Genomic DNA, 26395 nt, shown 5'->3' on the forward strand with positions numbered 1-26395 from the left:
GTAGTAAATTTTCTAAATAATCAGACTCTACGATCACTCCATCGCCAACCACGATAACCATATGCCACTTGTGGAGATTATTAGAAATCTAATCAAAAAGACTGTTAGGAAAGGGAAGAGTGTTGAAATGGGTGATAGCTCATGAAGAATTACTGGTATATGAAACGGCCGATGGTCTAGCTGCATAAAAATACCTACCTATCATATACCACCTTCTTCCTACTTTCTCACTTAATGTCTAAACTGGAGACATCCACCAGGGAGGAATGGGATCGAAATTGGCAGTCGTCGAATAGAGGAAGGCTAGCTTTTTCACGCGACTTCGTCCACGCGGGACAGGCCGTTGTAATGCGATGCAGAGTTCTAGTATCGTTTTCTACTGTAATGTCCCGTTTCTCAAATTATTCTCTTCTTCAGTTCACTTCGGTCTATATATGGCAAAAAAATGTCCCTATGATCCCCTTAGGAATGGAATTTCCAAAAATCCTTTCTTAACGGCTATATGTAGTAATGCACTGTCGAAATTTCAGCCCTTTAGATCCAGCGGTTTGGTCTGTTTGTTGCCTGTCAGTCAGTCACGGAACTGTTTTATATATACAAATAGATCGACCATAGAATTTCTACCATCCGTTCAAGACAGGAACTTGAAGGATCAAAAATGTCCTTTAAACTAGTGAATGTCCTTTAAATTGAGACAAATTCTAAGCGGACATGGCAAGTTTGGTGCCTATTTGAAAAAATTTAACTTTACTACCCGTGATACATGTTCCTGCGACGGTCGTACACCACAAACAGGCCATCACTTCCTGTATGTGTGTCAACAGATAATGCCTACCAGGAGTTTACTGATCCACAGTAAATTTACAAAAGGTTTTTGCCCTTGACCAAGGCACAACTTCTGAATCCAGGCAAGGAGTTTGAACTGCTAATAGATACAATCTTCAAATTTTTGAACAAAGAAGAAGGAAGTCTGGTTCACCAAAGATATAACTATCTTACATGTTGACAAATACGTTTATTTAGGTAATATTTATATAACAACTTATATGTACATATAACATTTTAAACGGAGCATGCAGACTAAAGTTATTACAAAAAAATTACAAGTAAACAGCAGCGTAACACAAGAGGTCGACATCCGTGTGAAAAATTCACCAGAAGAATGGGCCGACTGGTTCGCTTACTGGAGTACGGAAAAAAAGGTTCAACGTAAAGGATACATACGCAAATTGTGACAGAAAAAAATATTATCTTTGTAGAATGTCAAAATTTAAAAAAACAAAAACTCAGTATTAATTATATTATAATTGGCCCGACGAAACTGCCAATCGGAACAGAGAAGATAAAGGGTTAAATTTGAACAAAATAATTCCTCCTTTTGAGATAAGCTGTTTTTACGACAGAAAAGAAGAAATCCTTTAATAAATTGATAGGATGTGAGCTTTTCCCTCCCTCTTCAAACAAAGTAAATCGTTAAGAGTAAAGAGTTATAGTCTAACCTTGTGAAAGCTGCTCAGCTCTGAGAACCTCGAGAAGCGAGAACGTGAAGACGAATGACCGAGACTGGGAAGGAATAATAAATATATATTTAAAGGAAAAAAATATTCCAGGGTCGGCGGTGGGGACTGAACAGGCGATCGCGACTTCTACGATCAAAAATCGAAATATTTGAATTAGTTTCTAGCAGACCGCTGAAAATCGACAAGAAAAATCGTTTACTCAAATTGGCTCGAGACACCTAAATTTTGAACAAAGCCGGACATTGATAAATGTCAAAAATTTCGGAAATAAATCAATTCAAGTTGTGTCTTTATTTAAATAAATTTGTGCATATTTCAAGCACTCATACAATATTTCTAAATTTTAAACTGTTTTTATTTCTAAACTTTCAATTCTATGAAACTTTGCATAATATTACAAAATACAATTTTTCCTTTACGTTTCTTCTTTATTTTGATTAAAAAAATGTAATAAAAAAAGGGTTAAATTATCAATCAGGTATTGAGATGGTACCATTGTCAAAATGACAACACGCTCGTTTTAAAACTTTTTTCTTTTTATCAATGCAGAACACAGTCGATAAAATTACAAGAAGAGCGGCCCTTTCAATATAGCTATAGTTTACAACTGTTTCAGACTGAAATATTTGCACTATTGTTTTTTAAATAGACGTTTATATTCTGGAAAAAAAATGAGGTCTTTTGTTGTGATTGAGAATGTGCGATAGCTCGTTGCATAATCATAACAGTTTGATAACAGTCCCATTCACGTCGCGTTTTTTTCGTATCTTTTTTTGTCAAATAGCGTTAGATGTGACTATGCAGACTTGAAGGCACGTTCATGAAAGAACTGCGTCATTGGATTTTCTGATCAAGATTTTGTTTGTTTTAGCACACCGAGACGCCAGTAGTGTGAGGTGTTGGTTTCGAGTGGACGACAGGAACAGAGTTGCTCGAATCGGTGTGTTTGATCGGATGGGATGTCAGCTGTAAAGTGTGGGGGCCAGAACGTTACCCCGAGGAACACATGGCGGAAAAAGTTCGTTAGACTAAACCTAGGTCGTGTTAAGACTAGAATTATACCAGGACTACTGACTGGAACAGCAAAAACAAGCCAAAAACATAGTCATTCGAACACAGGTTAAGATTAAGTCCTTGGTTCTAATGGAATGCCTTCCAGGATAGGGGCATGGGGAAAACGTTTATTAGACTAACCTAGGTGTTAGGTCTAGAATTTATACCAGGACTACTGACTGGACACTCTGAAACAAAAGAAACAAACAAAAACATAGATCCGTCAGACTATGAGTTAAGAATGTACTTATGGGCATAGTCATGCGAAAAAGTTCAGTAAAGTACCATCGCCGAAACTAACGCCAGAACTGCTAAATCTAGGACGAGTAGGTATAGTAGGACTCCTGACTGGACACATCAGACTCCGAAGTTATAAACTCGGAGCAGCAGAAACAAACCTGTGCAGATAGCTTTTGACAAAAAAAAAAGACCTGGTAGTTTTTAGTGAATGTAATCTCCTTTAATTTAAAATGTTTCAAGACGCACATTGTAATGTTTTTTATGTTCTGTTTCACCAATGGATCTCCTGCATCTCTTGGTTCTGAATAAATAATGAAATCTTCATTGTTGCTGACCCATTTTTCCATAGCTTTGCAACTATTTGTTTAGATAAATGTATTCGTCGGGGTGTGTATTACACTGCGCCATTTAAGAGCTATTGTATCCCCCGTTCTGTGCTTAAAGCAAATCGAGGAAATCCTAATTCATCACAGACCTACCCCCAGTAGGCCCGGTTTCAATGGTTGATCTCTTATACGGTTATGTTGTACGCCTCCTGCGGGCAACAGTAGCACTACAGTCTGTTAGTAGGCGTGTTGGTGTATCTTCTGCTTCTTTGCAGAATCTGCACGCGCCGTGTTGGGTTATGCTAATCTTCCTCATCTAGTTCGCAGCGTCCTGCTAAGAGAATCCTCCTAGGATTTGCAGTTTTTTCCTGCTTCCTTTAATACAATCTGCTACCTCTTTCCTTACTAAGTTTGTTAGTTGGTGTGATGGTGTCTACTCTGCTTCTTTGCAGAAACTGCATGTGCCGTGTTCGGTTATGCCAATCTTCTTCAGATGTGCATTTTGTTTGCTGCATCCTGTTAAGATTCTCAGTTTGTCCTGCTTCCTTTAATTCATTCTATTACCTCTTTCCTTACAAAGTTTGTTACGAGTTGTGATGGTGTCTGTTCTGCTTCTTTGTAGCATCTGCTTTTTTTACTACTACCTTTAATATTCTGGTACCTCTTTCCTAATAAAGTTTGTTTGCTTGGATTGTTTATGCCCGATGAATGAATTCCATTCTTCCTTCATTTTCTTTTTATCCTAAGATGCTCATTGATGGATTCATATCCCACAGAAGCTGAACTGTTTATTTCGCTGTGTAAACAGTTTTTAGACTTAAATAAATAAAAATCTCGGCTTAATTTTTATGCATGGGATTCTATACATCACCCCCGGGCCATCTGTATTCCTGGACCCCCTCCCCTACCAGTATTTGGTACGATCCTTCTCTACTGTCCCGATTGAGAAACGATGAAAATAATGGAAATTATTTATATTTAATCTTATTAAATTTTTTGCACCTGTCCTTAAATTTGGTAAACTTGTTACTACAGTAAAAATTGGAACCCCCCCAAAAAAATTCCAGCTGGTGTTCTGATAACAGGTATCGATCAGCTGGGGTGATAGTCGTTATATACGTTATGAATTTAAAAGTTTAAGAATTTTTCCTAAGTATTTTTTGTCATTTTTTAAACAGCTCGAATTTAAATTTCCTAGGTCGATTATTATATATCTAGGAATTAGTTGGTAATTTCTATTTATATGGACGAAAAGATGTACAAAAAACGATTTTAGCGTGTTGTGGCTACAATGGATTTATCCAACCCAAACTGAAAGTTGATCTATTGCAATATTTCCTCTTTTTTCACGTAAATTTAGGCTTTTTATCGTTATAAAAACTTATAAAAAATATTGATTTGGGAAACGAGTTTTTGGTTGAACGTTTGTATTTGTCGTCCCGGACCAAAGGAGTCAGCACGCGGATGAGTCAGCACGGGTGTGCGACATGTACGAAGTACGTGATAACTAAAAAAGATAAAAATAAAATAGTAGTAACGCACCTTGAGACGCGATGTCCTGGGTTGCCGCCACGGGAAACAACTGCCTTCCACTGGCGGCCTGGAAGTTTAATCACCTGGTGGAAGGAGCGACGCGGGATTTCCGCCGAATCTGGCCGAAACTCTTCCGACGTTTCATCGTCCGAGGTCAGAAAGGCTCCATTGCTGAGGATAAGGGGAAATTTTCGAGGTGGTGGTTGTGGGGGGGGGAACGGCGCTACGTTCAAAGCCATTGGGAAAAAATCACTTTTAATTTTATTATATACTTATTTTCAGATCTTTTCTTCAAATATCAAGTTTTAACGTATATTCTCGCTTTTTCTCTGAAAAATCTTCATTCCAGTATATTGAGAAATTTATAGCTTATGAAAATATAATTTCAATATTTTGTCCATTTTGTCTCCAGGACCGGATGGGATAAGGATATACTAGAGATTTTTCACGCTTCCTTAGAGAAGAGATGCTTTCCAAAGGCCTGGAAGAAATCATATATGATAGATAAAACGAGTAAAAAAAACAAGAAGCATCCAAATATAGGCCTATCGGCCTCCTCACTATCGCTGGAGAAAATTTAGAATAACTGCTCATAAATAGTTTTCCAGTTTGGCTTAACAAACCAAAAATAATGTATAATGCCCAGTATGGATACACACCGCAGGAACAGTTCATGGACTAATGGCAAACAAGGTATAGCTACGAAAACCGCCATGAATAATCAAATACAAATAATTTCAGAGGATGAAGTCAGATGTCCATCCCCTCCCAATTAGTGAAATACTACCCATAATGTATTTAAACTGTAATAAGACTGTAGTGAACAGATAGATTCATTGCTTCTAAGCACGATGGTAAAAAGGCTGGTAAAAAAGGTTCCCCAGGGCTCATACAGTGGACCAGGCTATACTGGAAGATTAAGTGCAATTAACTTTGGGACATTGCGTTTCTGGAATGAGTTCAACTGCTTTTATGGACAATCTACTTCCCGTTATTCTGGTACAGAGCACAAACTTAACTTTAAAGCATATCAACGCATGTATTTAATCGAAAAATGGTCGGTTGAGAATCGTCTTAGAATTCATTACAGAAAAATCTTAAATCTTACACATTTGTAGTAAAAGAGAGATAAGGCCAATTGAGGTATTCATAATGGAAAACGTATGACCGTACTTGATGAATTCACAGCACTAACACTAATGCCAGCCTTGGACCTGGAGGACACTTGCCATGAGAAACTAACAAATGCTCATACTCCAGTACTGGTAGTGAGGGATTAAGGGGCAAGGTCTCAAGGACATCGTTAATTAAGATCATGTGACGGGTTCTTAGGATGGGAATGTTTAGAGAGGGAGAGGGCTTGAGCAGTAGACCAAAAGGTTAGTAATGTTCTAAAGAGCATTGACGATTTGTCTGAGGACTTGAGGAATGAAAGGAATGGATGCGCTGGATGTTGGATGTCTTGGCAGAACCCCACAATTCCACTCCGTATGTCCTAAGTGGTCTCAGTAGTCTTGTATAAGTCAGAACTTCTTCAAACTGAACTTAGTTTCCTTAATCAGATTGTTCCCTAGATTTGTTTATCATAACTTCTTAGGCATTATGATCTGTAACTTAATCTAACTTACTAATCAGAATGGTCTCTATATTAACCTAACCTAACTTCTTAGTGAAAATGATCCCTAAGTTAACCTAACTTGTTAATCAAAATGGTCCTAGGTTAGCCTATCTTAACTTTTTAGTGAGAATAGTATATAAGCTAACATTACCTAACTTCTTAGTCAGACTGTCCTGTAACTTAATAACTTCTTAATCATAATGGTCCCTATAATTAACCTAGGTTAAATATCTTACTGTGAATGATTTCTAAGTTAACCTAACCTAATTTCTTAGTGAGAATAATCACTAGGTTAACCTAAATTGTTAATCAGAATGGTCCCTAGATTAGCCTATCCTAACTTTTTAGTGAGAATGGTCCTTAAGTTAACCTGACCTAATTTCTTAGTCAAAATGTTCTGTAACTTAATCTAACTTTTTAATCAGAATGGTCTCTCTGCTTGGGCTACGTTCTTCCAAGTTCACTTCTCTTTTTTTAAAATTATATTTAACTTCTACCAGATGACGAGATGATCATTTTATGTATAATCTCTAATCTTTATAAAACAGTCTTCACCTAATAAACACAGCTTTATAAATAAAAACAGAGGAATACAAGTAAAGAGAGGTCAATTAATATAATTTATTTTTTGGGTAAAAATAGTTTTTAAAATAAAACATTAACACTGTGAAAATTTACAATTAAACTGGCAATATAATTTATGAATCAGTCTAAATTTTTACATATTAATTATAACAAATTGCCTATTAACATAATGACAATTTTTGACAACAAAAGGGCCTGTTACAAATGAAGGATGGAATTAATGAGTATTCTTGTACCACAGCACAATTGCTAAACTACAATGCCAATAAATAAATAATTTCTCAGTTATTCTACTTAACATTAATTATTTAAGGTCATCGTGGGCTGCAATATTTTACACAAATACTTTTTATACAACAGAAAATACAATTATTTACATCTAAAAGTTTAATGTTCTTATCAAAAATGTAATTGTAAAAAAAAGTCTGTTAATAATAATTACTTTTAAAAAATAAACCATTACAAAAAATTATAATATCGTTAATGTAGGACTAACTTTTTTTTAAACATAACGATGGAGAGAACACAATAACTTAAAACAATTGCCCTTTAACCCATGTTGGTTTTTATCATTTCCAGTCTATCTCTAAGAGATTGAAGTTCAACATCGCTGGTTTCACAAGCCTCCTGGGGGAAAAAAAAATTACACAATGCATAGCAATCATGACACATCAGAAAATGTAGTTTTCTATTACAACATTACAATTATTTTGTTCATTAGAAAATGTACATACATGGGACACAGTCTTTTCTTTAGTGCTTTCTTTTGTTTCTTCATTTTGTTTTTCCACATGACAACCAGCTTTCTCTTGTAAATGATGGAGTCTGTTCCACAATCTCTCAGCTTCTTTGCTGAATTGTTTCTTATTCAATGTGTGAGCGTTTTCTTGCTTATTATGATCCATAGGGTCGGCTAAAATATTTAAATGGGTATTTAAAGTGTATTACTAATTTAAATAGAAAAATTTTAAGTTTTAATTCCACTTTGTGAGAAGTCAAATTCATCAATCACCTTCCAATAATCTAGTACCTTACCAGCCACAATTTTCTTTCCAATCCTTTCAATTTACAACTCAAATCTCAGAACCACAATGGAAATTATTCATCATAAAACCCTATCCTAAATCTTAAAAACCATCTTCCTGTGTCATATCACTCAATCAGATGCCATTACTTGTCAAATTCCTGGAAAGCCTCCTGAAGCATCTTCCCATCCTAGAACGCTCCAGTTTTATTCCATCAAATCGAGGCCGTGCAACATACATCATTTTACCAATGTTGCTCGGGTGCATACCTAGAGAAGAGGTGGCCTTCGTAGGTACACTTAGGCTTGCTCTGGAAACTCAATCCTTCCTTTCACTTATTACCTCATCCTAAACTGTCTGTCCATTAGGCACTTTTAATAATCTGAACATCCTTCATTATGTTAAAACAGGCGTTCCACAAGGCAACATCCTTGGTCCCATTCTTTATTCAGTATACATTGCAGACATTCCAAACAATCCTGATACATACCATCACATACACAGAATAAACCTTTCAGCAAACCAAGATCCAGCAGTTTTTCAGAAACTTCCAGGATTATTGTTTATAATGGTTCAAGAATATGGATCCCAACAAATAACCTTCACCGTACCTCCCCTCCCCTCCCATCGATTATCAGGCTCAATGAAGCCAAATCCCAGCCATTAACCTTCACTCTTCACCTCTCCTCTCACTATTACTAAGCTCGCCAAATCCTAGCAAATAACTTTCACGATTTCACCTCTCCTCATCTATTCCCAATGTTGTTTGCTATTTCAGACATTACATTGACAAAAAACTTACTTGGAAATCCCAGACTCACACAAAATAGTAGATCTGAAAAAACAATATACACTAATCAGACTACTTAAAATCAGAAACTTTCACTATGAAATAAACAGCTGAAGACATTACTACTACAACTGATCTTGGCGAAATTGAACTATGAGGTTCAACCAAGTCTTCTAACCACCAAAGAATTTCCAGTCCAAAATCCTTTGAACCAATCCCTAAACTTTCTAATTCATATCTAACCTTACGGAATTCAAATCCTATTTATTCTAAAAATCCTAGACCCTCATCCTAACCTCCTAGTCCAACACCTTCCATACCAAACCATTCATAACACCTAAAGCACTAATTGCCTTATTATTTCCCCCTTAGTGAGTTTGTAGTGCTCTAGCACTATTGTAACATAATAATTTAAAAAACATTATTTACCAAATGATTTCCTGTTGTAAACACGGTTACTGTTAGCTTGATCGTACTGTTGTTGTTCGAGTGATGCCAGGCCCCTCATAATGTACTGTTGAAATACTGGAGTAGTTTTAGCTATACACTGTTGCACTGATTCCGGATGTGTTTTCTGGACAATAAAGAGACGTTTTATACCCTCCTGTGTCAATTCTGTGTCTCCAAGCATTTTGAATATTTCCGAAAGCTCCTCCTGGATTTCTTTCGGTATCCTGTGAGGAGTCGAGACATTGGTAGTATGTGTGTTCTGGGTATTTGAATCATTCTCTTTCGATGAAGTGATAGAATAACTTCGTTGTGGAGATGCCGTTCCTTCAACACTTTCATCAATCTTAAGACGCTGAAATTGTATAAATGAAAAAATACCCATAATAAAATTCACTATTGAGTATGAACAGCGAGGTAACTATTATTTTACCCTGATCAACTTTTTGACATAACACACGAGTTCAGATTCAGATGATATTGATGGGATATTCTTCAACGTTTCTTTGACTTCCAGCCCTCGAATTCGAACCATTGAGTGCAACAACGTTTTCACTGTGCGTAAAGGAACATCAGCATCTTGAGTTTTCCACCATGCTGTTGGAAAATCCTACAACACATATTTATAGCGTATATATGAAAAAAAAAAATCTTTAAAAAGTTACCTACTATTCTGAATTAGTGTTATTAAATATTAAAATAAATTTTGAAAATATTCAATGCTCCCGTAAGTGCTCATGATACTTTATATTTTACTTCAATCATACTTGGGAAACCCACAGTACACTCAGTCTGTTATTTTACTGCTACACACCAAGCTTTTCAAGGCTTTCAGTTGATATTTAACCTAATATCTTTTAATCTGAACTGTAGTTTCACCATCTCATTTCTACTTCATATTTTCTTATTTTCCTCCAATTTATATGTAATTTAAATCTTAACCTAAACCTACCTATATTCCACATGACTTAGTTTTATGGTAAATATAACTTTAGCACCACAGTACCATTTTAGAAAAATTCAATATTACCTTGGGTGTTTATGTTGTAGACAAAACAGTAATATAACATGAGAATGAAAATCAATGACAGAAGAAGGAAGACAAACAACCTTCCAGAGGAGCCCATCAAATGAAAAATAGTCAAATAGAGCAATGGGGATATTATAATTTAGATGATGAGGTATTTGAGTAGAATTTCAGATGATTAAACTCCTTAAAATTATGGTAAATGATAAAGGAGTGGAAAACCTCTACTCAAAACAATAAATTTGCTACATTAAAACGTATGCACATTTTGCACACCAAACCTATCCCAACATATGATCTGCTCATTTTCATATGAGCAACGTATCAAGCCGAAGGTCGTGGGTTTGAATCCCACTCGTGAAACTGACTTTTTTATCTCAACTAAAAACCTTAATTAATGGAAACATATTCATATGAACACTATACTTAACTAATCTCAAATATGTTATAGGTAACTCACAATAACCTCAATCTAGGGTGCTATTTCACACCTGCGCAGAACATGAAAACCAAAGAAATTCTCATGGAAAAGAAAGACCCACAACCTTCCAGCAATACTAACTGGACAGAGATTAATCATAGAGCAATGAGGAAACTAGTTTAAACGATAAGGAATTTGAGTAGAATTTCAACTAAGGAAAACCCCAAAAATTGAGGGACATGGTAGAGGAATGGAAAGACTTAAAAATGAAAAATTATTTAAATTAATTTAATAATATTAAAGGCAACTTGCAAACATGAAATAGGGTAATAAGGTTTCCGATAAGTGGACACCACTACAGGAAGGGATTTTTTCCATTCCACATATAGAAAAATTATTAGGTAAACTCATTTACTTGTATGACTTCGACCCTTTTCTCTGACAATTTTTTTTTTTTTCACTCAGCATGTAAGTCGTCTGTCAATCGTAGAATCCTGAATCGTTTTTCTTCCTGCTGTCCACTTACAAGAGACTTTTTCATTTTAAGAAAATCTATAAACTTAGTAACTGTTTGTTTATTTAGACGTACTTTTCTTAGGTGAGTGAATGGAATACAATAACCAAGAACAGCTTATGGGAAATTAAGCACTGAAGAGTACACCCTCTAAATAGTTATGGTAGAAAAACTTTGAAGGAACAAGACCCAGAGTCAAAACATAATCTACAGAGGATGTTAACAGAATACAAAATAAAAATTACCCTGAGAAAATTGTTAAACTGTATCAATACTCTAGCGTAATCCAACTCATGATCCCAATCTGGTTGAGTTCTATTCAACTTCCAAAGTGATTTAATGGTAAGTTCCTGGAAATGGCTGCTCGCTTCTGGATTGTTTATAGCATCATAAAGCAATTTTATGAGCGCACTGAAACAAATTACAACCCTGTTAGTATTATTGCTTATATATTTTAACAATATGAGGCCCAAATATTTAAGATGAATGAAATCTATTATCTAACTGGCCTCATACCTAGAAAGAATATGGAGTGCTTTGTACTAATATAAACAATTTTTTGTTAATAATTATTGTGATATATTGAATGCAACATAAACTGTACCACATGATGTTTGTTTTATTTGCATGATCCAACAACTTAAGAACAAGAGCATTGACCACTCTTGTAAATAGTTCATGTTTCTCTAATGTAACTGTCTTCTTTTCTGCCAAGAGTAACAACAGCTGTTCAATGATTTTATACAATGTCTCTTCTTGTATTTCACCGCACAAGGAGGAATAATTGCAGAGCTAAAAATAAAGTCATAAAAAATGTATACGTGTTTACTGTTTATCTTAAATAAATTACTAACCTTGAGGAGTAATGAAAAGTTGGCTCTGTAGCCGTTGACAACCTCAGGATGAGCGCTTTGGTTCAATATTATGAGCTGGTGCACTAACTGTTGGACCATGTAATCAACAAATCCAGACAAATGATTTCTCTGGAAAAAAAAGTTGGTAGTCCTTAAGCTATTGGGTTTACTTTTTATTTGTCAATTACCTTCTCTGAATTCAAAACTGTATCAATTTGCATAATTGAAGCCATGGCTTTTTCGATATCGCTGCTTGCAATCTGTGCGAGCTCCCATTTAATAGCTGTCGGCTTTGTAAAATTCAGCAGAGTTGGCGTCATTTTTGGCATTTGTATGGGTTTTATTATGGTCGCTCTATATAATTCATTTTTTTAATTTCCTTAAATTTAAAAAGTTTTTTTTTAAGACTTACTGTGTACTTGGACCTTTGAGAAATTGCAAATCAATATCTGCTAGTTTTGGCACTTGAAGTGTTTCAGGAGCACACTCGATTTCCTCAATAACATGCTGGTCCAAATCGTACGGCCCTGGTGCTGGTGATAAGTTAGCCCTAAAAGGAAAATTTCAATTATTCAGTGAACTAAACATGTTATTGTTGTTATTCACAAATAGAAAACATATAATAGTTATGATTTGACAACTACATTAACAAAACGGCTCAGTAAAACACTATTTAACTTTTTTTGTTATAATAAGTTGAAAAAATTTCGTGTCCGGAAGTTTTGCCAATGGGAGATGAAGAAAAAAATTAAAAAATCAATAATTAATTAATTATTAAGTTAATTACAAAATTTATTTTAAAAAATTATTAAAACCTAATTTAAAAAAGTAATTTTCTAAATATGGATTTCTATCTTTGTTGTATGTGTATGGCAAGGTACTTAGGATAAGAAAATATTATGAAAGATCTTTTTAAATGACATTAGATATTAAAAAAAAAATTCCAAAACTGAAAAGATTCTACAAATAAAGTAGGCCAAAAGGTTGTTTTTGAAAGAAAACCATTCAGATTCATTCTAAGCACCATTTAAAGACTTTAAATCTCATTTTTGGTTTTTATAAAAATTCATATTTAAAAGCATTACATAGTGCCAAAAAACTAATCCAAATTAAAAAACTAATCCCTAAATTTTTTCATGCCTATTTTACCGAAAGCATAGTTTCAGTTTTGGGGTGGTTAGGGTACCATAGTATGGACATTGTAAATTAAGAGGCAAAAAAGTGGCCATCCTCCTTTTTCTTTAGTAAATACTTGCAATCGTCAAAATTTTTTTGTTTTGTTTACTGAATATTTTTACAGAAAATATAAGGTATAGGGAAATAAAAAATTATCTAAATAAAACAATTTGATCAAAAATATTATGGAAACAATGAAGAAAATATTCAATTCAGAGTGAAATATTTCCTCTTTTTGCATTAATCCCCATTTGCATTTGACATGGCATCAATTTTATGAGGTTTTGAATGTAGTGCCGGTGGAATATTTTCATACTCTCGTTCATACTCATTCTTAATTCCTGCAAATTCTCTGGCATCACTGGATGACTTTTCACCCTGTTTGACTACTTGTCCAAAGGTGTTCGATAGGGTTTAAGTCGGGACTACTTGCTGGTCATTCCAAGCATTGAATTGAAGACCATTCCAAGTGGTCACCAATGATCCTAGCTGTGTGGGGCCTTGCACTGTTATGCATAGAAATAAAACCATCGCCAATTAGTGGCATATAACCTACAATTTCTTCTGATAATACATCTTCAATGTTCAATGTATCACACAGCTGTTAGGGAACCCTCGAGAGAAGATCAAGTTGTGCAAGCTTCCATAGGAATGCGTGCCCAAACTGTAACACCATCACCTCCATAGCTTCTCCAGGGTGAAAATGTTGCAGAGATATATCACTCTCCTGTTCTTCTCCAAACTCTCTCTCTCTCTCTCTTTTGGCTGTCAGAAGACCTCAAGCAAAACCTCGACTCATCCGAAAACAAGATTTATGAAATCCAATCAAAGAAACTGATTGACTATTCAAAGGTATATTTACAAGATCCATTGTAATCACAAGGGGGAGATTCTATCTGTGTCTTAATTTACCTTTCATACTTTAAAATGGACCAAATATTGTTCTAAAACAATCAATGGAGGATTATTTAAGAGATAATTAAAAATATTAAGGGTGGCCACTTTTTTTGCCTATAATGGACCAAATATTGTTCTAAAACAATCAATGGAGGATTATCTAAGAGATAATTAAAAATATTAAGGGTGGCCACTTTTTTTGCCTATAATGGACCAAATATTGTTCTAAAACAATCAATGGAGGATTATGTAAGAGATAATTAAAAATATTAAGGGTGGCCACTTTTTTGCCCAACAATGGAAAAATTGAAATACAGAGTTTGTGATCAAGTGACGTACCAAAGTAGGTTAAAATATTTTTTTATTAAGAAACAATTTTAACAAAAAAAAAAACTTAATTTTTTTCTTCTTGGCTCCTAGAACCCATTGTCAAGAACGCATGAACAGTGGTAAATTATTTTGTGAATAGCAGAAAAAGTTCAATTGAAATCTGTGATACCTCAAGCCTCCGCTTATAATTAAATTTCAATTATATCCTTAAATGGATTAACGTAACATGAGAAAATATTACCAGTTTATTGTACTTTAAATATACCTTCTTGTAGGTAAACAAACTAGTAATCTTTTGACGAACAGAAATTTTATAAAATATCAATCACAGATATAATGTTAATTATGTTAATAATAATGTTAAATTATGAGGAAAATACACTTTACGAAATAAAATTTCTTGTCGATAAAGATTAAAAACAAAATAATATTGCTTATCTCTCGAAATACCACAGAGCCAACACCAACATATATCATCAAATCCTAACAGAAAATGATTTAACCATAAATGTAAAACAATGGAAAATCAACAAATAATTAAAGAATAGACGAACAATTATGAAACACAAATGAACACAATTATCCACCGAAATGCCTTTTGTCCTCATACTAACGGGCTTGTTTTTAATTCGGCCACTTCCATAATTTCATCAACACTCATATCGAGTGTTTGTGCCATTTCCGATTCAATTGTTACAGTGCAATTAGACGGAACTTTGGGCGCCACTTCAGGTTCCAATGTCAATGTTTGATTACAAGGGACGGTGTTTAAATCAAATCCTTTAATCATCTCCAAGGTAAAGGTCATATTTCCAGGCTCGCTGAAGTTGTGCACAAAATATAATAAATGCTTTTCAACTTAAATTACTGAACCAAGAAAAAAAAAAAAAAAATGAATAAATGAAAAAGTTGCTTTTTAACATGTGAAATGTAACGAATTGAAACCATTATGAATCGAATATTTGGTAAGTTGAAAATGATACCTTGAAACTTCTGATACTCTTGAGGCGTTTATGTTTGTTTGAATCTGCTGATATTGGCGTGGTGATTGAGGTTGTTCTTCATCTTCATACATTTCTTCTTGCATTTCTGACTCTAAATGTTCCTGTTGTTGATCCCGAGTGGTTACGGGCTGAAACAATGGTTTAACACTGGCAATGGGTCGGTTCTTGTTTGCCCTTTTAATCCTTTCTTCTAAAAGACTGAAGTCTTTCTCAGATATCTAAAGCGTTATGAACAAATTCATGTGAAAAAAAAAGAAAAAAAAAGAATGGATCATCGTAATAAACACGATTGTAATACTGACGTGAGAAACCATTTTTAACACTTTGTCTCCTTCGAGAAAATGCGCCGTAACAACAAGATTCAATGCAGCATTACGGACTGAAGTGTCTCTGTCCGAAATATGTTTGGCTATTTCTTTCAAAGACACTTGAGGTGAAGGATGACACACATTGAGCCCATAATTATCAATGAGCCAACACAATTGTTCCAAGCATTCTGTAAAAAGTTTAAAACAAAAGTTTGAAAACAAAACATTTGAAATAAACGCTTCAGTAGGAAAATTACTAACCAGCTCTTTGACGTGCATTCTTCGATTTAACACCTTCCATTATATAAACAAATTGCTTGGTCAACGGATACACTGCCCCGATCTGTTTGAACAAAGCACGCACGCTGATTCTAACAGTATCCTTTGGATCTCCAACCTATAATTTGATTACCATAAATGTTTAAATTGTTCTAATATACACATAATATAAGAGGATGCAAATTAAAAAGTAGTTTATTTTAAAATTTAAAACCACAAATACATCAAAAAGGCAAAGAAATAAATCCAACATCTTGAAAACTATTACAAAGTATTTCATAAAGACTAAGAACAATGGTGGCCAAATTGAAATTTTTACCATGGATATGGTTTTGGTCTGGATAAATAATTTTTGTTTAACCATTGGGCTAGATTAGATTAGGTAGGAATATGATTAGAGTTGGGTTAGGTTAGGTAGGATTATGATGAGAAAGGGCCTATTTAAAAATACTACTAAGTACTTCATTAAGGATTGAAACAGTGAAAAAGCATCTGCTTGATATTATAAACGATTTCTTTAATAGATTCATTTATGAGTTTAAAATTCCTACTCCAGTCTTCATTAAAAAATTCTTCATTTAGAAATTAAAACGGTGATTGATCAAAAATTAAACACACATACCTTTAAAATCAAATATGGGAAAAATGCTGAAGCTTCACTATCCAGCATATTGTACTCTTCCTCGATGAGGACATTAAATACTGTATTTAAATATTCAAGTCCTTTCAACAGCACTGAAGGATTTGTATCGAAAAATCGTATCGTCATCCAGCGTAAAATCAAGTCTAGATTACTTATTAAAGCTGCTCGATTGGTTGGTAGATCCTGGGAGAAATAAAACAGGTAAGATTTTAGATTAATAAAATAATTAATTATATTTTACCTCTGTTAGTGCATCTATAGCTCGTAAATGGTATTTAAAATCTGTGTGGAACATGTTTGCAATCAATGTTTTATTCACATTAGCAGATAGCATTTGTTCTTTAAGTAATTCAATGAATTCAGAACGTGGTGAAACGAAATTCCACTTTAGAGTCTGAAAAAAAAAATATCATTGATATAACTGATGATTGTTATAAAAACTGATGTCACAAGGTAAGAGTATATTCAGGGTCATAAAATTACCTTTAACTTTTGTTCATCGATAACTCTCTGATGTTTTAAGTTATTGACTTGTAGTAAAGGACTGTTATCAACGTCTTCGTCTTTCTTCCTACTGCCTGCAGACTTTACGACAGCATTTCCCTAAAGAAGCAAGTCATTGGTGGCTTAAGTTGATATTCATTTAAATTTATAAAATGTCATTTTGATTCGATGACTACCTTTGATTTCGTCGATTTAGTAATAGTTGCTGACGATCCTGGTGCTAACTTTCCGATTGACGGTTTGGCGCTGCTTTTTTCAGGAGAACTTTTTGATTTCGGTACTGCCCTTTCAGGTACACTACCTCGTGTTTTCTCCAGTATCTGTTTCACTTGGACCCCACTAGCACCCTGTTGAATAAATGTTAAAGTCGTGCAACAATTTTCCCCTCGGGGTTTTATGACTAACCTTCATATTATCACATGCAGAGGACATATTGTTAAAACCTAAGTGCATCATAAATCCTAGAACGGCTTCACAAGCATTTTTTCTCACTTCGGCATTTCTGTCTTCCAAATTAGCATATAATGTCGGTAGACAGGCTGTTAACTCATCCTTGGGGATGGTTCTCAGAGGGACTATGGAGTAAATAAAACGGTAAATCAATGAAAATATGTTTTAGAAAAGAATACTCACTATTTGGCAATTTTTCACTGAGCCAAGCCCATAATTCTGAACGTAGTGATGGCGAACCAGATTTTAAAGCATCTGCAATTATTTCACCTTCAAAAAATTCTTTGTAACCTCCTGTTTCACCCCAAGTGTTAAGACATGGAATGACGGCATTTTTGATCCATGGCTTATGAAAAAATATGTATTTTTAATCTATAATTAATTAATTTTAAAATTATTTATTAAATAAAATAAAAACCTTTGTATCTCCCATAACTTTGATTAATGCTGGTAAAAATACTCGTACATGTTGTTTACAAGAAGGCCCGATGGCGTGTGCTAACGATTCTACAAGTGCGATCGCACTTGCAGCTATTTTTGAATTGCTATCGTTGATTCGAGCAGCAATAGGGATGGGTGATTCACCAAGGTTTGGCGTAATGCTCTGGGCTGAACTGACAATCGTTTGAATCTTTGATACTGCCTCAGCTCTTACCTAGGGGAAAAAATAAATGAACAAATAGAAATGAGGAAAAAAAATAAATGAACAAATAGAAGAGAGGAAAAAAATAAATGAACAAATAGAAGAGAGGAAAAAATAAATGAACAAATAGAAGAGAGGAAAAAATAAAATGAACAAATAGAAGAGAGGAAAAAAATAAATGAACAAATAGAAGAGTGGAAAAAAATAAATGAACAAATAGAAAAGAACATCAAAATATTTCTTAATAAATACCTTCCAATTTTTATCGCTAAGTTCATTTATAATTTGTTCTGTTATTTGTGGTCCAATATCAATTCGAGAAAGAATTTCACTACTAGCAGCTTTATTCAATTTCCCATTTTCACCAGATTTACCTGCTGATTGTGGCTTTTCTCTGGCACGCTAAACACAGAGTAAATATCCATGAACATTTTCAGCAATAATTTCTGAGAAAAATGTCAATTTGAATTTACTTTTGAAATATCTGAGCTGCTTGCACTCTTTGCAGGCCTTGTGAAAGTATCAGTGGATCTTAACGGAGAGGCATCACCACCTGTATTATTACTACCACCTTGTAAATGAATCGTTCCAATCAATGCCAAGCCAGCGTTTCGAACTGCTGAATCACTATGGTTCAACGCTTTCTTTCCACAGTCTACAATAAAGTCTGAATTCCTAAATGAACATAAAAAAAGAAGTGATTTAAAAATAGAAACATTATATTTAAAAAATTGGACTACTTATTTTTAATACTTACACAACACCAGTTTTCATAATCGCAAAAGACAGCCAGTTTAACATTTCCGCCCACAGTTTCGAATCATTAACAACCTTCTCGTTTGCAAGTAGAGAATTGGCGACATTATCAAGAGACAAAGAATTTGTGAAAGACCAGAGAACTTGTATGGCATTTTCACCACATTCAGGTTTAAGAATTAACGCAGCTGCTTCAGGAAGTACTACTGATGCGATGTCTCTGAAAATGAATATTTTTTATATTTTGTTATTTTGAAATATCTATCAACCCAATACATACGGCAAAAGAGGCATGGTATCAGCAATAAATTTCATTGTTTGTAATTTCAATTTGATTATTTCTGGTTCGGTTTCCTCAATTTGAGCATAATTGAGAACATGAAGTAATATTTGACCAGTTTCTTCATTAACATCACAACTTTTTATTTCCTGTAAAGTTCAAATAATTAATGAACATTAACGTTTTGAATATAATTATCTATTATTTTGTTTTACAAGTTATTAAATTTATCTAGATCTTGATGTTGAGTTGTTCAATTATTTTAATGCATTTTTAAAAGCTTAAGAAACTTCTTTTGATGATACTAAGTCAAAAAATATTGAACTCTTGTCCGAGTGTTCTTGACAATAGGCCATAGAACCTGAGAATTTTTTAAAAGTAATTAAGTTTTCTGCTTTGTTATGCATTTATATTTCAAGGTTATTATACATCAGCCAATTTGTCTTTTTAACCTACAATAAGAAAATAATATGCAGGATCTTATTAAATAAAAAGAATCTTCTTCTTTGTTTACACACCATCATTGAACCCTTAAATATTATCCCTGACCACCAATTTGAATTACCCGACTATTCGTTATTATGTTGATTGTCATTTGTAAAGAGTGTGAGGAACTGTAGTGAAGTAATCTATCTGAACTAGTAGAATTTTGATACCATTCTGTAACCAAATTTTTATTAACCCTAATCACTAATAAATCTAAGTATGGTAATTTACCATTTTCTTCAACTTCTTGGGTAAACAAGAATTTTGGGTGGTACGAGTTAAAAGCTTGAATAACCTTATCTAACTCATTTGTCCTTATAATTAAGAACAAATCGTTAACGTATTTTTTAATAACTTTTATGTTAAGGCAAAATTTTAATTGGACCCAATCTTGATCTCGACTACTTAATATTCCAGCTACAACCTTAGAAAACCTGTACATGACACTATGGGTCTAAGGGAAAGCATTATGAGTTTTGTATTTTGATTTTTGTGACTGATTAAATAATTTTTTTATCAAACAGAGTCAATTATCTTATTACATTCTTTCTGTAACCTTAAAGTTAGGTCTTTTTTCTTTTTTGTATAGTATGTTCCCTTCCAAGTTTTCATTTACAAATAACTACAGTCATTTACTTTTGTTTGCTTTAAAAATTATAATATTGGGGTTATTTTTAATAAATTTACTTTTTTTAACGATTTGCTTTTTAATGCTGACTATGTGTTGATTTAGTTACCCCACTAGTTATTATATTAGCCACTTCTGCTCTCAACTTATTTTTTCTAGATTCATTAGGTATAGAACTTATCATTTCTACATCTATAATTATATCCATTATGGGTATAACTTTTATATAACGATGAAAGTTGTAAGTAGAATATCATTAGCTAGACTGGGTATCACAACATTACTTTGGTTGAACACATATTTCGAGCTTTCTAAAGGTTTTATAACTGTTTTATACTATATTAGAGCAGGAACGGGACTTTTGAAACATTCAATTGAACACAAACACAACTAAGTTAAAAAAAAAGACATAAAAATTGTAGACTATGAAAAAATTCTAGGGCATAGATTACTCAAAGAATCTATGTATGTACAAAAAGATCCCTATGCTTGCAATTTGAAATCTGATTACAATAATATTAGTAGGGGTGTAGGTGGCCGCAACAGTTTAGGCGTTGACACAGTGCTCATCACTGTAGGTAAAGGTCCTAGGTTCGAATCCAGTGGCCCTGCATTCGAACCCGACATACTTACAAATGAGCTTTTTTTCAAAAAAACCGGCACCCCGAGGGTTGATATAACCTCTGCTGCTGCGAACCCTCGTAAAATGAAAATTAAAAAAAAAAAATAATAATAATAGTACACAATTTATTCAAATTTATTATTATTAAAAAAAAAAAAAAAAAAAAAAAAAGAACCTAACAGAGGGATAGTTTGCATTAGTGCATTGGATATTATGTAAGAATATACCTGGCCTGTTATCGCCTTTGAGCGATATTGCATTGAGGATAAAGAAAGGCATGCCTTTATTTTGATACTTGCAATGTATTTTTTGTATGTTCACAAATATTTTATAAGCTTAGAGCATTGTTTTTCTACGTCCAAAACAAAAAATGTGTATTCCTTTTGTATTGTTAATCTTCTTATTGTATTGTTATTAGTTTGTGTCATTGTAGCCCCTTGAGATTGAGTAAATATACAATCGTAAACTTGGCAATAAAGCAAAACCTTGCTGTTTATCTTGACCACAAACCCGATAACTGAGAGCACTGAATTAGCTGGTTGATAATCTACATCGCTAAACAATTGAAGGCAACTTAAACACAAGGTTGATTAGAGGAAAAAATTATTTTTTCAATTTTCTCAAAAATTAGTATTCAGGGGTTTTGTGGAGAAAACGAATATCAACTGGGTGTCTTGGTAAATACAAAAATATAATTACCTACTTAACGCAAATAATCAACCTGAAGAGAAATACATAATTATTTTGTGTCCAAGGATAAAAAATATGTATATTACTTTTAAAAAAATTCTATTAATTAGTTGTTAGGGTCCATTACCAATTATTACCACAAAATATAGTGAATGATTATTTGATGAGTTCTAACCTTAAGAAGAGATATATACGCATTTAATCGCGTACTGCTGTCTGAATCTGTAAGATCAGATATTAAAGAGCTGTTTAACAAAGACTGAGCCTTTTGAAGACACTCTTCTTGCGAAAGGGAGACACCCGCCATTTGATTCACAGCAGAAGGCACTGAACTAGCACCTGCAATTATATTAACTTATTTATTTCACATCGAGAAAAAATTAGTGTTTTAATAATAAATAAGGGGCGGGGCGTCAGTGGCTACATCACTGCGGCCCTGCATTCGAACCCAACATACTTACAATTTTTTTTTTACACCAACACCCCGAGGGTTGATATGACCTCTGATTTGCAGTGAAAATGAGTAGTATACAAGCATTTACCTTTGGGTCTGACGACTTTAGCCACTGGTTTCGATTCAGGGGTTGATTTCTTTGCGGCCTCTTCCTTGGGTGCTCTTGTGCTTTGTGGTTTAGGTGGTTTGACCAAAATTTCCGCTTTCTCGTAGCATTCTTTAATCTATTGAATAACAAAGAGATTACAGGAGGAAAATACAACCTACATGTTCATTTTAAATATTTACCTTTGCCATTTTCTGGTTGTCGACATCTACTAGGAAAGGGTTGATGTTCTTTTCCCCAGCTGCTTTCATTGCGGTGCCCAAAGCTTGTGCTGCATTATCTCTGACTGCAGGGTCTGAAATAATCACGATATTTGTTAAGAGGCTGTAAAATATAAATTCCAAGTTTTTTTTTTTTTTTTTTTTTTTTTTTTACCTTGGTCAACTAGACATTTCAACAATGATTTAGTGAGTGGTTTCAATAATTTTTTATTCAGTGCAGCAGATGTGGATTTTGCGAAACATCTCGCAAGAAACGAAGCAATTTCAGCCTTAATACTAGGATTTTTATTGTCTAAGCTTACTATCACATCTTCCAGAAGGAGTTCTAAGGATGTCTATAATACAAAATTAAACAGTATTTAATGCAATTAGCAAAGTTCAGCAAGATTGCTAAAATTAAAATATTTCAAAAGAAAAATTGCTACTGATTGAAATTTTACAAAATTGATGGGGGATTCCTGTGTTTAAAATACTTACAGAGGGAAAAATGGCATCAACTGCTTCCCTGAGAGCAAGGACCACATTTTGTTTCTTTTCCTTGAATTTTTCGAATAATGTTGCCATCATGACAGAAGCATATTGATGGAATTTCTTTCTAAGACCGTTAGCTAAGCCTGTGGTGCATTTTATTGCAAGACCTACTACAACTATGTTGGAATCCTTGCTAATAATCTACAGAAGGAAAAAAAATTAGATTTTGCTTTGATCTGATTATAAATGATGGTTTTTACCTTTTTAAGCGCTCTAATTAAATCGCCATAATCGGCATTTTCAATTTTAGGGGATGAATTTAACAATTTTTCTAAAGCTTCTAAAGCGTCTTTTCTATCAGACCACTTTTTAGCTTCTAATTGGGTATAAAAATCTTTTGGAAGTTGACCAAGAATATCAACAGGATCGAGAAGATCGTATGGATTAATCTCCTCCGCTTGTTCGTATACTTCATCTCCATCACCTTAGAAAATTCAAAATGTATAAAACACATACAGAAAATTTGTTAACAATGAAAATCTATACCTTCATCGCCACCATTGTCTCTAACTTCCTGATCTTTTTTAATCTGCTGAGAACGAAGCAACCTTACAGCCTTGACGGGAGTATCTTTGATTTTTTCATACTCAGCATCCAATTCTGTTATCTATCAAGAGAAAATTGCACAAACAAGATTTAAGTTTTTTTTTTAATTTATTTTTAATTTAACTATTTATTAAAAAAGTATGAAAAGTAACAGTTTAGTTTACCTGAACTGGTTTTAAGTTAGAAAGCTGTGACTTTATCGCAGGTCCTAACCATCGATACATTTCCAGCAATAATAATTTGGCCTCTGCACGGACATTGTTGTCACGATCCTCAAGAAGTTTTGGAACTCGTTTCAAAATCTTACCTATGCTTACGGTTTTAGCACCAAATTCACTAAAAGGAGAGATAGTAATAAACAGCGCTGAAAGATTTTTGCATAAATAAGGCAACTTACGTCAGACTCTGGTTTATAATATGGATAGAAGCAGACACGATTTTCGGATTTTTTGACTCTGTACCTTTCATCAACTCTTCGAGTACAATTTCTTGTTTTTCAATTTCAATGTACATGAGAGCAATTTGTGAGGCCAACTCCTTTGTCCGCGCTTTAGGTGCTGATATGCATTTTTGTACCAGCCCTGCTAGGACGTCTCCAGCAGTTCTGAGTGTATAATGAAAAAATGGTTAAATCCATTTGGAAATCCACATGCGTAAAACTTACTTTCCAGCCGAGGCACAGTTTTCAACAAACGCGAGAACAGCTTCCAAACCCTTTTCCTGTGCTGGTGCATTACTGTCGACAACGAACTTTTTCACAAGGCTCATATATTTGTTCCATTCCGGTGACTTTTCATCGTCGATCTGCCTAAATAGATTTGCAGCAGCTTCGTACCCACTTAGACGAGCTTTCCAAAGCTAAAATTTAAAAACAAAAATCAGCTAAAAACACGTCTATCTTAAAACGATAAATTTATACCTTATGGGTGCAACGTTCCTCAATTGACAACTTTGAGAAATCTTCCTCCTCCATATTGAATGTTTTAAAAAGTTCCTTTACCTTTAAAAAACATTCAAAGAATTAAAATTTGTGGCATATCAATTGCCACTCCTTACTATCAGTAAAAAAAAAAAATTACATTGAATTTATCATCTAAAAATGCCACGGAATTTTAATAAATAATGATCGAATTTCACATTATTTTGTAATGGATGGGCTGGCACATATCCACTACGTTTAAAGCCACTAAGTTTTGTTAATGTAGGTAGGTGATGATAATCATTAAGATGTTATATTCTTCGAAAGATTGATGGAGAAATATAAATGCTCAATGATCCTACAATGCTCAATTCTCAGTCTATTAAGCGATGAGGGCCATGCCATTTTTTGAAATTATAATGTCAATTACTGGATAAGAAAATGGTCAATAAGGATTTCTTCCAAGAGATCAAAGATTAAAAACTAGAATACCATTGAAAAATCAACATTAAATGACTAAAGATTAACAGAGAAACACCCATACACAGAAAAATTAAATAGATTAAAACAGTTCATTTTATCTAAAAATTCACTATTTTTCGTGGTCTGCTTGACCAATTAATACAATTCAATTAATTAAGGTTTTAAGTTGAGATAAAAAAGTCAGTTCCACGAGCGGGATTCGAACCCACGACCTTCGGCTTGATACGCCGCTACTCTACCACTTATACTACTCACTTTACTACTCTACCAACTATCGTGACTTCGATCCACTTGGGAACTAACTTCCCATCTCAAATGGCAAAAAGGAGGGAAAATTCGAGGGTGGGGTTGAGATGGGAAGTTAGTGCCCGAGTGGATCGAGCGGTAGAGTAGTGGCGTATCAAGCCGAAGGTCGTGGGTTCGAATCCCCCTCGTGACACTGACTTTTTTATCTCAACTTAAAACCTTAATTAATTGAATTATCTAAAAATGTTATATGATCTACCAAAGGACAAAAAAACAGGTGGTTTATTTATGTCAATGCCACAATAGATTCAACTTTCTCTTCTGACTCATCTGAATCAATTAATCAATTTTCCAATAGCAATATCATTTTTGACTCACTAAAAAATTATACAAGAAACTAGAACAGAATAGTCCAGCTCTAGATTTATACTTGTTTGTAAGTATTGTATGAACAAATTTTTGCAAAAAAGAAGATTTTTGCCATCTGTTTTCAGTTCTGGAATAGCCCCGTATCCACCAAATTAATTTTTCAACTTAAAGTATTAGAAACTTTAGACTTTATTGTTTTGTTTTTCCGTGGTTCTGCCCTTTTTCCAAGCCAAGGTGACTGAGAACCGAGAAGTGAGAAATATGCAACTGATGGAACAGATTGGAAGTTGAACATAAAACAAATTCTTCAAAACACCTAAGCACCGAGAGTTGAAAACTCAATATCAGAAATATTTTACTCTGAAATCATTCACTCAGTATTGTTAAATCATTAAAAAAAAAATTCCAAACAAAACAATAATAATTATTTTTTAAAAATTGGAATGTGGAAATAAAAGTAGTTTTTCCAAGAGTCGAATATCTGTTTTGGTTTAATTACATTCAGTTAGCAAATAAATAAATAAATAAAAAATAAATAAATAAAATAAAATCATTATATTAGTATATATCGAAAAAAGCATGCGCAGATATTGCCAGAAAGAAAAAGAAACAGAGGAACATGTTCTCGCACACAGGAGTCATTGACAAAACTTTGAGATCTTAGCATTATGCTTAATGGGAAGCTATAGATAATAATGGAGATTATAAATAGATTAACATTAACAATATTACAACCTCTGTTTCATCTTTTGAAAAAAAAAAAAAAGAAAAAAAAAAGGGTTGTTTTATGGTATTTAGTAATTGATAGATATCTCGCTTTGTGTTTCTTCTTTTGGGATATTGAGAGTGAATGTATTTATTAGAGTCAGAG

At 33.7% G+C, this 26395-nt stretch overlaps 2 protein-coding genes across 6 annotated transcripts in view; both read right to left on the reverse strand.

The window, feature by feature from the left end:
• LOC106670483 (battenin) overlaps window positions 1-4862 on the reverse strand; it is a 28909-nt gene extending 24047 nt beyond the window's left edge. Inside the window, exon 1 of one of the 3 annotated variants that reach the window (XM_014400894.2) lies at window positions 4682-4862. The gene's annotated coding sequence lies outside the window, so the exon portion shown is untranslated. Of the gene's footprint in view, window positions 1-1499; window positions 1581-4681 lie in introns of those variants that run through there. The other 2 variants (XM_014400895.2, XM_014400896.2) reach the window with 2 other exon arrangements.
• Window positions 4863-6935: 2073 nt separating this feature from the next.
• LOC106670461 (protein mini spindles) overlaps window positions 6936-26395 on the reverse strand; it is a 29621-nt gene continuing 10161 nt past the window's right edge. For 2 of the 3 annotated variants that reach the window (XM_024230444.1, XM_014400836.2), the window contains exons 2-36: window positions 24427-24507; window positions 24172-24365; window positions 23905-24111; window positions 23672-23843; window positions 23448-23568; window positions 23162-23385; window positions 22908-23102; window positions 22585-22765; window positions 22392-22504; window positions 22192-22327; window positions 21825-21988; window positions 19224-19372; window positions 18945-19163; window positions 18661-18862; window positions 18440-18589; window positions 17963-18199; window positions 17728-17890; window positions 17500-17669; window positions 17271-17441; window positions 17074-17193; window positions 16832-16984; window positions 16570-16773; window positions 15930-16065; window positions 15663-15856; window positions 15340-15578; window positions 14971-15177; window positions 12366-12503; window positions 12142-12307; window positions 11954-12082; window positions 11704-11891; window positions 11345-11510; window positions 9571-9747; window positions 9120-9492; window positions 7610-7788; window positions 6936-7502 (exon numbers count right to left, since the gene is read on the reverse strand). In XM_024230444.1, the coding sequence (XP_024086212.1) occupies window positions 7425-7502; window positions 7610-7788; window positions 9120-9492; window positions 9571-9747; window positions 11345-11510; window positions 11704-11891; window positions 11954-12082; window positions 12142-12307; window positions 12366-12503; window positions 14971-15177; window positions 15340-15578; window positions 15663-15856; window positions 15930-16065; window positions 16570-16773; window positions 16832-16984; window positions 17074-17193; window positions 17271-17441; window positions 17500-17669; window positions 17728-17890; window positions 17963-18199; window positions 18440-18589; window positions 18661-18862; window positions 18945-19163; window positions 19224-19372; window positions 21825-21988; window positions 22192-22327; window positions 22392-22504; window positions 22585-22765; window positions 22908-23102; window positions 23162-23385; window positions 23448-23568; window positions 23672-23843; window positions 23905-24111; window positions 24172-24365; window positions 24427-24480 (6069 nt within the window). In that variant the 5' untranslated portion in view covers window positions 24481-24507 and the 3' untranslated portion in view covers window positions 6936-7424. The remainder of the gene's footprint in view (window positions 7503-7609; window positions 7789-9119; window positions 9493-9570; window positions 9748-11344; window positions 11511-11703; window positions 11892-11953; window positions 12083-12141; window positions 12308-12365; window positions 12504-14970; window positions 15178-15339; window positions 15579-15662; window positions 15857-15929; window positions 16066-16569; window positions 16774-16831; window positions 16985-17073; window positions 17194-17270; window positions 17442-17499; window positions 17670-17727; window positions 17891-17962; window positions 18200-18439; window positions 18590-18660; window positions 18863-18944; window positions 19164-19223; window positions 19373-21824; window positions 21989-22191; window positions 22328-22391; window positions 22505-22584; window positions 22766-22907; window positions 23103-23161; window positions 23386-23447; window positions 23569-23671; window positions 23844-23904; window positions 24112-24171; window positions 24366-24426; window positions 24508-26395) is intronic. The other variant, XM_014400837.2, reaches the window with a different exon arrangement.

The sequence above is a fragment of the Cimex lectularius genome, unplaced genomic scaffold (genome assembly GCF_000648675.2).
Source record: "Cimex lectularius strain Harlan isolate CLEC.00 unplaced genomic scaffold, Clec_2.1 scaffold31, whole genome shotgun sequence".
NCBI lineage: Eukaryota > Metazoa > Arthropoda > Insecta > Hemiptera > Cimicidae > Cimex > Cimex lectularius.